Genomic DNA, 16148 nt, shown 5'->3' on the forward strand with positions numbered 1-16148 from the left:
GCCATTTTCTTTCGGTTTTGTTTTCAGATCATGATAGTGAATGTGTGGTAGAGCATCCTGGCTTGTGCAATTTCGTCTCACTCGAGGTTAAATACCTGGAAGATAGTAGGAAAGTTACAAGCTTGTAGAATAAAGTGTTTTTTTTTTCCAACTTCCTTTTGTGTTTTCACTATGGGAAATGCTTCAGAAGCTCGTTTGACACAACATCTGTTAGTGACATACCAGTCAAACCCCATCCCCCCCAAAGTCATTATTGCACTCTTCCCATGAAAAACTATACTTAGCTCCCTCAGCTCACCAAGGCTATCTTGGATATGTGTTTAACAGATGACCTGTTAAGGTATACGTCCCCGAATGCAGTTTGCATGCTGAATAAGAGTGCTTTCACCTCTGAGAGGTAACTTGTTCAGTGGACAGTTTTGGCGATTGTCATCCTGCAGGAATTTTATCAAATTCCGGTGACTGCCAGAAGTTTATGCAGCACTTTAATGATTTTCATGTGTATATTACTTTTCTTTGCTGTAACAAAGAGCTCACAAAGAAAAAACTGGTCTAAACAAATATATCGACATTCCGCATACGTTTCCGCCATACGGTGAAGGAATACGCTAGGAATGCGTTATGCATCTGTTGGGCATTCGTCGAATACGTTGGCCATTCGCTCTGATAGGTTTTGTAAGTACGTGATACGCTATCAATAGGCTCTGTATACGTTCATATACGTTGTATATGATCATTTTCATATGCGCCAACATACGTTTCTGCCATACGGAACTGTGTGACAGGGCCTTAAACTCTGTATGATAGGAGCGACAGTGAACACTCCAGTGCCTTTCTGAAAATTTGAGAGATTTTCAACTAGAAGCACAAAAAAGTCAGAGGGCCCTTTTTCTCCGGCATGCACTCTTTCCCATTGGGAACCATTTAAAAATAGGTATGGACGCTAGGGGTGTAACAGAACGTGTGTTTGTCCCAAACCATTCTGTACAGGACATTCCCTTCGGTATTCAAAATTCTTTCGGTACGCCATGTGACCCAAACAATAACTGTCAAAATAGTCTGTTTATATCGGCTATTCACACAACACAGAAATATGAGTTTTACCAGGAAGGTTTTGGCAGTGCATAGACCTGTTGTTCTCGATCAGCTGTAGCATGTCATTGGGCTTTGCCTGGTTAGCTGGGTTAGTCAAGTTCAATAGACAACAATTTGTGTCGAACTATTTGCCAACATTGTTTAACTGAAATTTGATATGTCTGTACACTCTAACATTTAATTTATGACGGCATCACTTGAATGAGTCAATTAGCTAAACGAAACAAAAGCAGACTGGACGGCAAGTTCTTCTCCCTACAGCATCCAAGCAGCCTCCCACTGCAGATTCAGAACATGCCAAAGCAATAACTAGAACTATAGAGTGTTTATTGCTGTGTCTACACAGCCACACTCAGTCATAGAGAATACTGAATTAAAGCATATGGTCAAAGTGCTTGAGCCCAGCTTCAATGTGCCTCCATGTGTGATAAAATATAAAATATCCGTGCTGACGTGCATACGTGTTACCATAGTTACCAAATGATTTGCAGAAATAAGTTATATACATGGCCTTCTACAGATCATTTATAAGATCGCTTCTTGAACAGATTTCACAATCAGCAGATAGTTTTATTAGCAGTTTAGCTTTTGAAATCATACTAAAAAACACATATTGGCTATCATAAAATCCTTTGTTTGGTTTGTTTGCTTTCACAGCACAAACAAACCACACCGGAGTCAAGCGATCTTGGTTTGGTTATTTTTGATTAACAGCTTTTACACCAGCCCAAATGAATTGTACCTGAGTTATTTTTACCAAATCAAACAGGTTAGTTAGGTGAAAGCACACCAAGTCAATGAAATAGGCTGTAACTGATCCAGTTCTTTCAAGAGGGTGCTCAAAGCTAGAGTTCGACAAGATGGGTAAGCTGGGGCTGGCCAAACTCCAACAGTTGAGCCTTCAGTGGCTAACATTCATCCTTCTCAGCTTCCTCCTTAGAGGATGTACAGATACAAATCACAGTAAGTGTGCTCTCTGAATGCTGTAACACTGCTTCCTGTGTACCAGGCAAAAATCATAGAGGAGATGGGCCAACAGTTGGACTCAGGGTCACCTGCTCATGTGCTCTGGGATGATCTGTGTGGTTAATGACCTCATCTTGCACTCCTCCTGAGGTGCAATGCATTGATTGGCTTTCTGGTTCTTAGTTGAGAGGGCAGAACCTAGTAGATGCTCAGAAAGCATAAATGATGGGCCAACAACCTGACCAATTGTCTTTTCAGCCCAGCCATGGAAAACATAAAGGAGAGCAGCAGGAAGGAAGCAGGAAGGAGAAGCCTTTGACCTCTACTTACCCTCCGAAAACACATCCTCTGTGCACCTCAGGTACCTAAGACTAACTTTGCTGCAGCAGTGTGTGGGAAGCAGGGGGGGGGGGGTGAGAACGCAGGCAGTTGGACAACAGACTGACTAGCAGGCCACAACTGAGACGCCATTCATTTATTGATTTGATATGAGACACATATTTTCACATCACATTCGCACAGGGAAATTTGCAGGAATGCCTACCAGGGAAAGGCCTACAAGTATCAAACCAACCCATTTGGCCTTTCACCAGCCCCAAAGGTATTTAGTGTGTGTGTGGAGGCAGCCCTGTCCACATTGAGATATGGGGTTTCTTATAAAGAGGGATTTTCAACTGAGCCCTTGTGATCAACTTCAGGGTTCAGGGTTAAATAACAATTTCCTGCATTGTGGCTTTCCATCAATGGATGGACCCACCAGCTCTTGTACTTGCAGCCCAAGCCAGATTTTGTTCCTAAATTGGATTCAGCCTATAGGTTTCCCCAAATACGGATCTTTCAGCTTTTCACCCACCACCATTCTCACACAATATGCCCTGTGTGGGCTCTGCATGTGCATATGAGCAGGACAAAAGGATTCAGGAAAGCTTATCTGCTGTTTAAGTCCTGGGCCACTCCCCATACAGGCAAGCCATTATTCCACCAGAGGCTGTCCCACTGAATTGTGGAGGCCATCTATTTGGTGTAATGGCATACAAGCCCCCTAAAAGTTTGAGTGTTTCTTCCACCAGTATCATGGCCACTTTGTGTCAGTACAGGATATTTGTGATTTGTAATAAACACCAGGCTACCCTGGTCAACATGCGTTGAGGATTGGAGAGAGCTTATGCAGTTCAGGAGTGGTATGGAATGGTTCATATCTCCCATAGTGAAACACCCAACTAAGTTAGAAAAATAACTTTGGGTTATTTTGTTTAATTATTCCACATAAGTTGAACACAGCATCATTTTTAAGAATGTTTGAATGATTTAGGGCATCGAATAATTATTCAGTCTTCATTTTTGTTTAAAAGTTTCACTAACTTACACCAGAGGAAATCTAAGAATGATCTAAATCTGTAGATAAGACTTATATATCTTTGTGCGAACATTCAAGTGCTTTGTTTTTTTGTATCAATTAAAGAGCCGACATTTACTGATCAACTCTTGAAAAGGAGAAGAGACGATCCAGCAGGAAGAGCTTTTTACATAATAGTAATGATGTAGTGGCATGATGAATAGGTGGTGAAATTGGTGCTAATTCAAATTGGTGCTGTGGTATTTTGTTTCCTAGTGAATCAAGCAAGCTTGTCAATAGCAGACTTCATGTATTACGAAGTGAATAATGCAGGCTGATGTTTTTAATACTCTCTATATTATGTGGTTATAACTTGGCACAGGTTCAGTTCACCTCACATTTAATTGGTTGCATATACTGAATATTGTCACCAACTCATTTGTCATTGAGTGAGTTTATTCCTATACTTTTGTTTCATATTTGAATATGATGATTTTCACATGCCAAATGATTGTGAGTGTGTGTGATTTTTTTCTAAACTGAAGCCGCCATTGACATTATAACATCAATCATCCACTTGCAATAGTGGCAATAGGGGAAAAAAAACATTAAACGACAACGGTAAGATCATGCTAGGAGCAGAGACATGGGAAAAGTGGAAGATTCTATTTGCAGTTATTCAGTGAATAATTCCATCAGTATTTAGTTCTGAATCAAAAGATTTCTAAAGTCGTAAAACAAAATAAATATGTCTCTGGTTCTACCATGCTATAGCACAACAACAGCAGTCATACAGTAGATCTAAGGGTTAGACTTAAAGCTCCATTAAGCGATATTATTCAAATTGAGTTAAGTAATGTGAAAGGGTTGCTGCGGCTGCTGATTTCAGAGTCAGCACCCAACACTGTAGCTCTTTCAACAACTCTAAGTCCATCTGGTTCACTCCTAGTGGTTCTCACTGAGCCCCCACCCCCTACAATGACCACACACAATTGAAAAACAATCACTCCTGACTGACAAGTTAATTTGAGCTGATTGGATGCTACCTGCCCAGATAAAAATGCTGGAAAAGCAAATTCAACAAATGGCCGGTAAAGTGAATGAAACTAGGGCTGCAAAATATGTCGTTTCAGCATCGGCATTGCATTGTCCGTATGTGCAACAGTCACATTGCAAGACGTGCAACATCAGCAAATAAAGTCAAACATGCTTCATGCTACAACTTTGTTGTTGCTTGATATAAAAGGAAAACTTGCCCGGTTCTAATTTTCCATATGACTAATCCAGTGTTTTCCATTCTAAGTAGGCCTGCCACAGTTTCATAATTACCCGTCTTGAAACATAGACTTGTTTGCCATGCTTTGGGGGTGTGTTTTTTTTGCCATGTCATTACCATTCATATCTATACAACCAATGAGTTTAGGATTAAATTGTCTACCAGAGCACACTATTGTTTACAGGAGCACAACATTGTTTATCTTGTCTTTTTAATTTTTGTTTGGCAATATTGTGAAACATTGAAAAAGTAGAAGAGATATACTATTAATTGGCAGTCAGCTAACTTCTAAATCTTCTGAAAAAAGCTGCACTTTTACAGATTTGGGCTCAATAATGTGTGGCTCTGCTTCCGATAAACTGTAGGTTGGCTTTGTAAAAGGGCAAAATCTTGATCTGTGTCAAATCAACAACCATATCAAATCAAACACAATCAAATCAAGCTAACTCATATATCTTTCATTGTTATGCGGATGATACCCAATTATATCTATCAATTAAACCAGACGAAACCAATCAATTGGCTAAACTTCAAGCATGCCTTAAGGACATAAAAACTTGGATGTCTAGCAACTTTTTGATGTTAAACACAGACAAAACTGAAGTTATTATACTTGGCCCTAAACGCCTCCGAAACGCATTTTCTAATGACATAGAAGCTCTGGATGGCATTAACTTGGCCTCCAGCACCACTGTAAGGAATCTTGGCGTCATCTTTGATCAAGATTTGTCGTTTAACTCCCACATAAAACAAATCTCAAGGACTTCCTTCTTTCATCTACGTAACATTGCAAAAATAAGACACATCCTGTCTCAAAATGATGCAGAAAAACTAGTCCATGCATTTGTTACTTCAAGGCTGGATTACTGCAACTCATTGTTATCAGGTTGTCCCAGGTTGTCCTCTCTCCTCCCCTCCCTCTCTCTTCTTCTCCCTCTCTATCTGTATGCATTTATGTAAATGTATGTTACTAACTCACCATCCGGGGTATCATCCCCGGAGTGTCTGTCTCTCATATGGCAGGTTGCCACTGATAAAGTTTACGTCAGGATCATGAATCGTGACAGCGCCTGCTGACCTGGTCCTGCTGGACACCGGGAAGCCTTATTGACATTTTCCTGGATTCATCCATACTTTCTATTTCTTTTTTTTCCAACACAACATAATTTCTGTCAAATGTTGTATTTGTACTATGTTGTTTATCCTGTACATACGACATCTATTGCACGTCTGTCCGTCCTGGGAGAGGGATCCCTCCTCAGTTGCTCTCCCTGAGGTTTCTTCCATTTTTTCCCCTTTAATTTTGGGGTTTCTTTTAGGAAGTGTTTCCTTGTGCGATGCGAGGGTCTAAGGACAGAGGATGTCGTAACCTGTACAGTCTGTAAAGCACACTGAGACAAATGTATAATTTGTGATATTGGGCTATACAAATACATTTGATTTGATTTGATTTGATATCCATGTATGAGGAGCAGGACCCAGAAAAACAAACAAGACTGGATTACCAACAGGACAAAGGAGGCAACCCCCCCAAGTCCAAATTCAAGCTAACTATAACCTGGCTAAATAAGGACCTGCAGGTGTATGCTGCTGTATAATCTGATTTTGAAGGGGTCAATAGGGTCAATAGGGGCCCAGCAGCTAACTACTATCTCAGTGCATTGGTTGTGCAAGGACTTCTTTGGGATGTTCAGGTTTAAGCTAACATATCAACTATAAACTTGATAAGTAAATATACTGTATATTAGACTAATTACTATACATTTCTTTTGCACTTTGGTGTTCGCTTAATGCAGCTTTAATTGCAAATTCAACAAATACAAGTAACTGCAATCATCACTAAAAAAATTCTGCAGAACAAATATATCTTTCAGAGCCAACTGACAGAGACACCAACAGAAAGAGACAGAGAAGAGAGAGAAGGCGGACAGAACCATACAGCTATCTGTAGTGTGCTGAAAAGACACACAAGTGAAAAACAGACTTAGTGTCTTGCATGCAGCTCAACACACACACACACACACACACACACACACACACACACACACACACACACACACAATCAATGGATACAGGTCTTAAAGAGCCAGCTCATCATCATTGTTGAAGAACCTGAAACCAAATTATACTTACTAGAAAGAATATAAAATCAGTATTAATGGGTAAATAGATAAAGCAGCAGTTGGCTGAGGATATTTCAAATTGATCATTGTATCATGATATCCCTTTTTTACAAAAAAAGACTACATAATACTAACTTTACACTCAATACAAAACATCCTTAGAATTTTTGTGATTAAGTATTTCTTTAAGACCTGAAATTTCAAACTTTAACAGCCCCACCCCAGTTGTCAGGGCAACCACCACCAGCCATTGGTCAGAGGTGGTAACCATGGTAGAAATACAAACCACTAAGATGATGTCATCAGGGTAGGTGGATTATTATAACAACGAGTAAGCCGCCATGCCCCATTCATCACACTCGCATACTGCAACACCCAATTGGCACTAAGGCTTGGGACCCCACTACATTGCTCCCCATGGTGGTTTATTTTCCTGAGCTGCACATGAACAGTCACAGCTCACACACTAGCTAAAGACTACTATAGCCGGTGGTCAGCAAGTGTATTCTAATCATTACTAGGCTTAAGAGCACTGAGTGAGGGAAATTCTGAATCTACTCTCAATTGTAAATTGACTATTAAAAATGTCTCAAACAAGGTTTCAAGAGTGAAGAAATGAGCTTTGAATGGGGAGAAGGATAGTTACTAGGCAGCAGGTTAGTAGTGTGAATGGTACATGGCAGTGCAGGTTGGCTAGCATTGTTATACTGATCCACCCACCTTAATGGGGATCCTTTGGGCGTGGCAATGCCGTAGCCTTTGGAGTCCAGGTTTCCTCCCACTTTCATAGTGTCGCAAGGTTTCCTCTGCTCGATGTACTCATTCATGGTGGACTCCAGTAGGTAGGCATACTTTCCTTTGGACTTCCTGACGCGCAAGACACCCTCCGACGTTTTCTTGACGAAGACGGAAGGCTCTGCTGATTTCATGTACTGCCACATCTTGTCAAACAAGGCAATTTTGGAGCGCTAAAAAAAGAGACACAGATGTGACACTATGAAAAAAAAGTTTGTAAAGCTTTGGTACCTTTAAATACGTACACTGTAATACCACTGAGCACAGGTTACTTCAAGGTATATTTTGGAGTTTGCTTGTGAACAAATGTGTACCAATGAGGCCTAATAAAAGAGGTGAATGCTTATTCTTATAAAATATTTACAAATATAACTTTTAGAACATTTCAAAACTTGCTTTATATAAATCAATGTTTTCATCTTTTCTTCCTGCCTTGGCGTGTTGCCTCTACCAACTGCTGATCAATGGAATAGTGGAAACACAGGAACCGTCCTTGTACACTTTTGTATAGCCATTGCTATCTTCTGTTGAATTGTGAACATTCTATTTGTATGACACTGGAGGAGTCCTTACCCTGAAGAACTCCTTTGTGGATCCAGAGTCGAGGGTTCCATATGCTATCTCTGTCTGTTTAGCCAGGTCTTCAGCGCTCTCGATTGGAGAAACCATCCTCTCCACCGTCAGGAAGGCTGCCAGGTTGGCAGTGTATGACGAGATGATGATCAGAGTGAAAAACCACCATACACCCCCCACTATACGACCTGACAGAGACCTGCACACACAAACACACATACACGCGCACGCACGCACACGCACGCACACACACACACACACACACACACACACACACACACACACACACACACACACACATACACACACACACACACACACACAAACCAATGTATGCTGTTATTACAGTCTCATAACTTGAGCACTCAAAAGTGAAGTTTATGGGCTTGCTTGGAGGATGTTGAGTACAGTGTTCAGTAGAACTATTGAAAGCCTTTGACCAGTTGTAACTCTATGCCCTATGTGACAATGGTGTTGACTGTTGACCGTAATGTTAATGTTGAAGGGAGCATCCTCCTTCCCTTTTTATCCTTGTTGATTCAAATAATCATACAAATTCCACATTAAAATTATATGTTTTACTAATATCTGAGTGGTCAGTTTGGCCCTATAAAAAATAGAGATGTAACAAGAGAGTGTTTTCATTTTCTGATCAGCTTTCTATAATACTTTATTATATAAATATTGCATTCCAATTAAAATAGCGGGCATGATGATCGAGAAACTTGCCTAACTGTCTGTATCAGTCCCATTCCCACATGCTCTATATTTTTGTTCAGCTCAGAGGTGGGGTGGATTCCCGCAAAGGAGTAGAGAGCGGACACTTGACTTGTGACTAAAACATTGGTTGTTGAGAACAATGTTTTTGTGTGGAAATGATCAATAGAGACCATATCAATAAATACAAATAGGGTCTATTGTTAATTACCAGTTCTAATCAGTCAGGAAAAGGCGTGGTTTTAAATATGAATAGCTGTTTACAGACTGTAATAAGCCTAATTGTCCTTTACAATAATTCACTACAACCGGGTAAAGAAACTAAAACATGCAGAGTGAAGATCAGTGCATATGATGGAATGTGCCAGAGGCCACCAAATGTGTGCTTTAATGGCCAAACATTCCCACTGGCTGACTGACCCATATCCTTGTGGAAAGCTGCCTGTACTCATTGGAAGATATTTATTTATATAAAAACGTAAAACGGTGCACGTTATAGCTTACAGTCTTAAATAACATTAGTCGTTGGTGACCATCCAACATCTCATATCCCCCCCTCAAAGCAGTCTAGAACCGGGCCCTCTGGACATAGAAATAGAAAGCCAAACCCCTCATTAGCTTTTGTGACTTCATACAACCTCTAGTCTTGTCAAAGCAGAAGACAAGTTGTCATATCAGAGGTGCACATGCTCAGTTAGACCAGGGTGGTTCTCTCGGCCTTATTTACATTAATCACAGTTGACACATTTTTAGAAAAGCCTTTCAATATAGAGCAGTCCAATACAACATGATCCACAACCTCAGAAACAGTCCTTCTAAAAGTGTCAACAGCCAATGTGAAATCAGAAATACATTCATTCTTACAAACGGAATCTGAAGAGTCTAACTTCAATACCAACCTTGGTGAGATGTCACAACCCTGCCGCATGAAAGCACCCAAAGAGAACCAAAGGGAGTTAAAGATCCCAAACTCATTGGTGGATTCAGTTGTCAGTGGCAATGCTCCGTCCTCTGGCTCTTCTAGCGTCCACTCATAGGGGCTGAATCTGGATACCTACAAGATAATATTATCATTTATTGCTTTGATTTTTTCTGTTGAACCTCTTCCCATCTATTGTTTCTTTACAGTGTCTAGCTTCCACTGTAAACACGCCCATTTATTAAATTGCTGGGTGAGATGGTGCTTCCTTCACAAAAACACATAAACCAACTGAAGAGCCGTATGTCTTTGTTTAGGTCAGGGGTTCTCAACGGAGGCGGCAGATATTTAAATTTGAATTATGTTAATAGCATTTATATAGTACAGAGGGTCATTTTTAGGGTCCGAGCACTGACGTCAAGGTCAGTTTTTAGTTTTTTCATTTATTTATAAAATTTCTCTCTCTCTCTCTCTCTCTCTCTCTCTCTCTCTTTCTCTCTCTCTCTCTATATCTCCGTCTCTCTCCATCTCTCTCTCTCTCTCTCTCTCTCTCTCTCTGTCTCTGTGCATGCTGGGAGTTTGTGTGTGAGTGAGACGCTGAGCATGGGCTTTTCGATTATTCTTTTTTGATTATTTTGTTAATAATGGGTGTTAATTTAACTTAATTCACTGGTGATAGTTTGATTTAGTTGACTTTTGGTGCATTTAGTTGTAGTGTTTGAGGTGTGGGTGGTGTTTTCTCTTGTCGGTGTCTCGCCGGTCAGTGTCATGGTAAATGGAGAATTCGCCAAGCTCACGCGGATGCATGGCATAAATGTTTCCACCGGCTTCCCGTGTAGCGTAGAAGAGATAGGTTTAGCTGGGAAAAGGTCGGACACAGCAGTATAAAGTCACTGGCGCGTATGAACAGCGCAGTTGTCATTTTCCTGGATCAGGTGGAGAAGGTGCTCCGCATCATCGAGACAGGTATCGTGGTGAACAAGATGTTTGTACAGGTACTGCCATTCACCCAACCCGCAACCAAAGTTGTTATTTCTAATGTCCCTCCGTTCATAACTAATGAGTTTCTTTAATACCTCGGCCAGTTTCCATATGATTCAAAGAGAGGAGTCTAGCCTCACTGACAAAGAGTATTTAAGATTTTAAAAACTTGCGGTAAAAGTAAAAAAACAAATAAACTTTGATGGTGCGTGTTTTAATTAACATACTTGTTTGTTTTTTTGCTTTTAACATCTCAGTAGTGATGGATACTTTCATTGTGGGTGTTTTAAATATGAATGGAGCCAGAGTTTTTAAAAACGCTCCAACAATCGGTGCAGAGAGGAAGCTGTTTATACAAAAAGTTAATGTTTTAAATGGCTGTGCCTCGGAGGATTTTTTATTCTTGGGAGGGGATTTTAACCTCTGATTGAAGAGGAACAATGCGGATTCCGTCCTGGTCGTGGAACAACGGACCAACTCTTCACTCTCGCAAGGATCCTGGAGGGGGCCTGGGAGTATGCCCATCCGGTCTACATGTGTTTTGTGGATCTGGAGAAGGTGTATGACCGGGTCCCCCGGGTGATACTGTGGGAGGTGATTGCGGGAGTATGGGGTGAGGGGGTCAATTCTGAGGGCCATCCAATCCCTGTACGCCCAAAGCGAGAGTGGTGTCCGGATACTCGGCAGTAAGTCGGACTCGTTCCCAGTGAATGTTGGCCTCCGACAGGGCTGCGCTTTATCACCAATCCTGTTTGTGATTTTCATGGACAGGATATCGAGGCGTATATGTGGAGGAGAGGGGTTGCAATTTGGTGGCCTGAGGATCTCATCTCTGCTCTTTGCAGATGATGTGGTCCTTATGGCATCGGTCTGTAACCTTCAACAGTCACTGGATCGGTTTGCAGCCGAGTGTGAAGCGGTTGGGATGAGGATCAGCACCTCAAAATCTGAGGCCATGGCTCTCAGCAGGAAACCGGTGGAATGCCTACTCCGGTTAGCGAGTGAGGGGACGATGGAGCGAGAGATTGGCCGGAGAATCGGAGCAGCGGGGGTATTACTGCAGTCACTTTACCGCACCATTGTGACGAAAAGAGAGCTGAGTCGGAAGGCAAAGCTCTCAATCTACCGGTCAATCTTCGTTCCTACCCTCACCTATGGTCATGAAGGCTGGGTCATAACTGAAAGACCGAGATCACGGGTACAAGCGGCCAAAATGGGTTTTCTCAGACATGTGGCTGGCGTGTCCCTTAGAGATAGGGTGAAAAGCTCAGCCATCCGTGAGAGACTCGGAGTAGAGCCGCTGCTCCTTTACGTTGAAAGGAGCCAGTTGAGATGGTTCGGGCATCTAGTAAGGGTGCCACCTGGGCGCCTCCCTAGGGAGGTGTTCCAGGAACGTCCAGCTGGGAGGAGACCTCGGGGAAGACCCAAGACTCGGTGGAGAGATTATATCTCCTCACTGGCCTGGGAACGCCTCGGGATCCCCAGTCGGAGCTGGAGGATGTTGCCCGGAGAAGGGAAGTTTGGGGTTCTTTACTGGAGCTGCTGCCCCCGCGACCCGACCCCAGATAAGCGGTAGACGATGGTGGATGGGAGGGGATTTTAACTGTACAGAAAATGCATCTTTAGATCGCAACCACGCAGAGCCGCATCCAGCATCCCAGCATGCCCTGAGGCAGCTGGTTCACTCCCATGGTCTGGTGGATGTGTGAGGGAGGATGCACGCATATGATAGACAGTACACATGGTCCCAATTGAGAGGAAATAGGATTTGATTTCTCTAGATCAGGAAAAGGCTTTCAACCGGGTTGAGCACAACTTCCTCTGGAAAGTGATGGAGAAGTTTGGGTTCAGCCCTGGATTCATAGCTGAGATTTAGGTGTTGTATAGTGAAGTTGAGAGTGTGCTGAAGTTCAATGGCAAACTTTGTGCTCCTTTTAGAGTGTGTAGAGGGGACCGGCAGGGCTGTACTCTGTCGGGGATGCTCTAGCGCTCTCCCTTGAACCTCTCCTCAGGAAAATACGCTCCAACCTACAAGGTCTGGTTTTACCTGGTTTTAGTAGCAACATTGTTTTATCAGCTTATGCGTACGATGTCATTGTTGTCATTGGAAGCCAGAAGGAAGCAGATATTTGAACCAATATTGTAAAATATTTTAGCACGGCATTGAGGGTGAATTGGAAGAAAAGTGAAGCCCTCGCTGTAGGGTAGTGGCGTGGCGGTCTCCCAGTTCTTCCCCAGAGTCTCACGTGGAGAACAGATGGAGTAAAATATGTAGGTGTGTTTTGGGGAAAAGAGAATATAGTCCAGAAGAACTGGGAGAACGTCACTGAAAAGATTGAGGGAAGGATTTCCAAATGGAAAAGGCTGCTCCCTCAGATGTCTTTTAAAGGTAGGGTTTTGGCTTGAAACAACCTTTTGGCATCCCAACTGCGGCACTGTCTGACCCTCTCTCAGGCCTTTTAGCTAAAATACAGAAAGAAATGGTAGATTTATTTTGGGATGGTCTGCACTGGGTGCCACAAGTGGTGCTGTTTTTATCCAGAGAGGAGGGGGGACAGGGCCTAGTCCACCTGGCCAGCCGAACAGCCATTTTTAGACTGCAGTTTTTACAGAAATACCAGCTGATTTGGTGTAGAGAGACGTGGCCAGCTGTATTCTCAGATGCGTGAGTAACCTGGGGCTGGATGCTGCTCTGTTTTTAACTGATTCAAAAAGTTTAAAGGTAAGCGAGCTGCCTTCGTTTTATCAGGGTGTTTTTAAGTCTTGGGCCCTTTTTAAACATAAAAGGTGCCCACAGTCTGACTCTCTGCACTGGTTGTTGATGGAACTTCTAATTCACAGAGCCAGGCTGTACATCAGCAGCAGCAACACACCCAGCCTGATGGTGGCGCTGTGCAGGTCGAGAACCCTGTGCTTACAACAGCTGGTGGATGCAGTGGAGCCAGCGCTGAACAATGCCTGGGAAAGACTGATTCAGACCCAGCAGACCTGTTTCCAGAAATCTACCTGAGCCCAGGGCTGGGAGAACTGACCGACTCCCTGTTCAAGGTCACTAACCCGGCAAAACTGTCGCTGCACAGAACGGACAAAACAACTTTCTATGCCTCTCAAAAAGCGGACTGCCGACCTTCAGTGGTGGACTTTACATGGTGCTGTCGCCTCAAATGCTTTTATCTCTGTTATTAATCCTGCTGTTTTAAATAATTTTCTGTTTTGTAATCTATGTGAGACTGTCTTCCATGTTTTTACTGAGTGTAGGAGACTCACAGAGTTCTTCTCTCTTTTAACATTGGTCTTTAGTCTGTTTAATGTAGTTTTTACTGAGAGTGTTTTTATTATGGGAGCTGCCTGCACAAAAGATAACAAAGAAAAGTAGCAGCTCTTAAACTTCCTCTCAGGAAAAGCCAAAATGGCCATCTACAAAATTAGAAAGAACAGAGTGGGGCGGAGCTTTCGACTGATCACCATCTGGTGGTGAGTTGGATCAAGGGGTAGGGAAGACTCTGGACAGACCTGGTAAACCCAAACGGGTAGTGCGGGTGAACTGGGAATGTCTGGAGGAAGCCCCTGTCCTGGGGATCTTTAACTCACACCTCCGGCGGAGCTTTTCAGCCATCCCTGTGGAGGTTGGGGGCATTGAACCTGAGTGGGCGATGTTCAAAACCTCTATTGCTGAAGCTGCGGTGATGAGGTGTGGTCTCAAGGTCTTAGGTGCCTCAAGGGGCGGTAACCCTCGAACACCATGGTGGACCCCGGTGGTCAGGGAAGCCGTCCGACTGAAGAAGGAGTCCTTCCGGGTTATGTTATCCGGGAGGACTCCGGAAACAGTTGCAGGGTATCGAAGGACTAGAAGGGCGGCAGCTTCTGCCGTGTCAGAGGCAAAGCAGCGGGTGTGGGAGAAGTTCGGAGAAGCTATGGAGAAGGACTTTCGGTCGGCACCAAGGTGCTTCTGGAAAACCATCCGGCACCTCAGGAGGGGGAAGCGAGGAACCATCCAAGCTGTGTACAGCAAGGGTGGGACCCTGCTGACTTCAACTGAGAAGGTTATCGGCCGCTGGAAGGAGCACTTTGAGGAACTCCTGAATCCGACTAACACGCCCTCTATGGTTGAGGCAGAGCTGGAAGCTGATGGGGGATCATCGTCAATTTCCCTGATGGAAGTCACTGAGGTAGTCAAACAACTCCACAGTGGCAAAGCCGCAGGGGTTGATGAGATCCGTCCAGAAATGCTGAAGGCTTTGGGTGTTGAGGGGCTGTCTTGGTTGACACGCCTCGTCAACATTGCGTGGAAGTCTGGGACAGTGCCTCGGGGTTGGCAGACCGGGGTGGTGATTCCCCTATTTAAAAAGGGGGACCAGAGAGTGTGTGCCAACTACAGGGGTATCACACTTCTCAGCCTCCCTGGTAAAGTCTACTCCAAGGTACTGGAAAGGAGGGTTCGGCCGGTAGTCGAACCTCTGATTGAAGAGGAACAATGCGGATTCCGTCCTGGTCGTGGAACAACAGACCAACTCTTTACTCTTGCAAGGATCCTGGAGGGGGCCTGGGAGTACGCCCATCCGGTCTACATGTGTGGATCTGGAGAAGGCGTATGACCGGGTCCCGCGGGTGATACTGTGGGAGGTGCTGCGGGAGTATGGGTTGAGGGGGTCACTTTTGAGGGCCATCCAATCCCTGTACGCCCAAAGCGAGAGTTGTGTCCGGATACTCGGCAGTAAGTCGGACTCGTTTCCCGTGAATGTTGGCCTCCGCCAGGGCTGCGCTTTATCACCTATCCTGTTCGTGATTTTCACGGACAGGATATCGAGGCGTAGTCGTGGAGGAGAGGGGTTGCAGTTCGGTGACCTGAGGATCTCATCGCTGCTCTTTGCAGATGATGTGGTCCTTATGGCATCATCGGTCTGTGACCTTCAACAGTCACTGGATCGGTTCGCAGCCGAGTGTGCAGCGGTTGGGATGAGGATCAGCACCTCCAAATCTGAGGCCATGGCTCTCAGCAGGAAACCGGTGGATTGCCTACTCCGGGTAGGGAATGAGCCATTACCCCAAGTGAAGGAGTTCAAGTACCTCGGGGTCTTGTTCGCGAGTGAGGGGACAATGGAGCGAGAGATTGGCCGGAGAATCGGAGCAGCGAGGGCAGTATTACAGTCACTTTACTGCACCGTTGTGACGAAAAGAGAGCTGAGCCAGAAGGCAAAGCTCTCAATATACCGGTCGATCTTCGTTCCTACCCTCACCTATGGTCATGAAGGCTGGGTCATGACCGAAAGAACGAGATCACAGGTACAAGCGGCCGAAATGGGTTTTCTCAGACGGGTGGCTGGCGTCTCCCTTAGAGATAGGGTGAGAAGCTCAGCCATCCGTGAG

General features: G+C 44.0%; 1 protein-coding gene across 5 annotated transcripts in view; it reads right to left on the minus strand.

Moving 5' to 3' along the window:
* Positions 1-16148, minus strand: part of LOC115014292 (glutamate receptor 2-like) — a 91906-nt gene that overhangs the window by 26818 nt on the left and 48940 nt on the right. For all 5 annotated transcript variants that reach the window (XR_003832884.1, XM_029441047.1, XM_029441039.1 and 2 more), the window contains exons 14-16: positions 9781-9935; positions 8165-8363; positions 7517-7764 (exon numbers count right to left, since the gene is read on the minus strand). Coding sequence is in view for 4 of the 5 variants with exons in the window: in XM_029441047.1 (XP_029296907.1) it covers positions 7517-7764; positions 8165-8363; positions 9781-9935 (602 nt within the window). In the remaining variant the exon portion in view is untranslated. The remainder of the gene's footprint in view (positions 1-7516; positions 7765-8164; positions 8364-9780; positions 9936-16148) is intronic.

This window comes from Cottoperca gobio, chromosome 1 (assembly GCF_900634415.1).
Source record: "Cottoperca gobio chromosome 1, fCotGob3.1, whole genome shotgun sequence".
Lineage (NCBI taxonomy): Eukaryota > Metazoa > Chordata > Actinopteri > Perciformes > Bovichtidae > Cottoperca > Cottoperca gobio.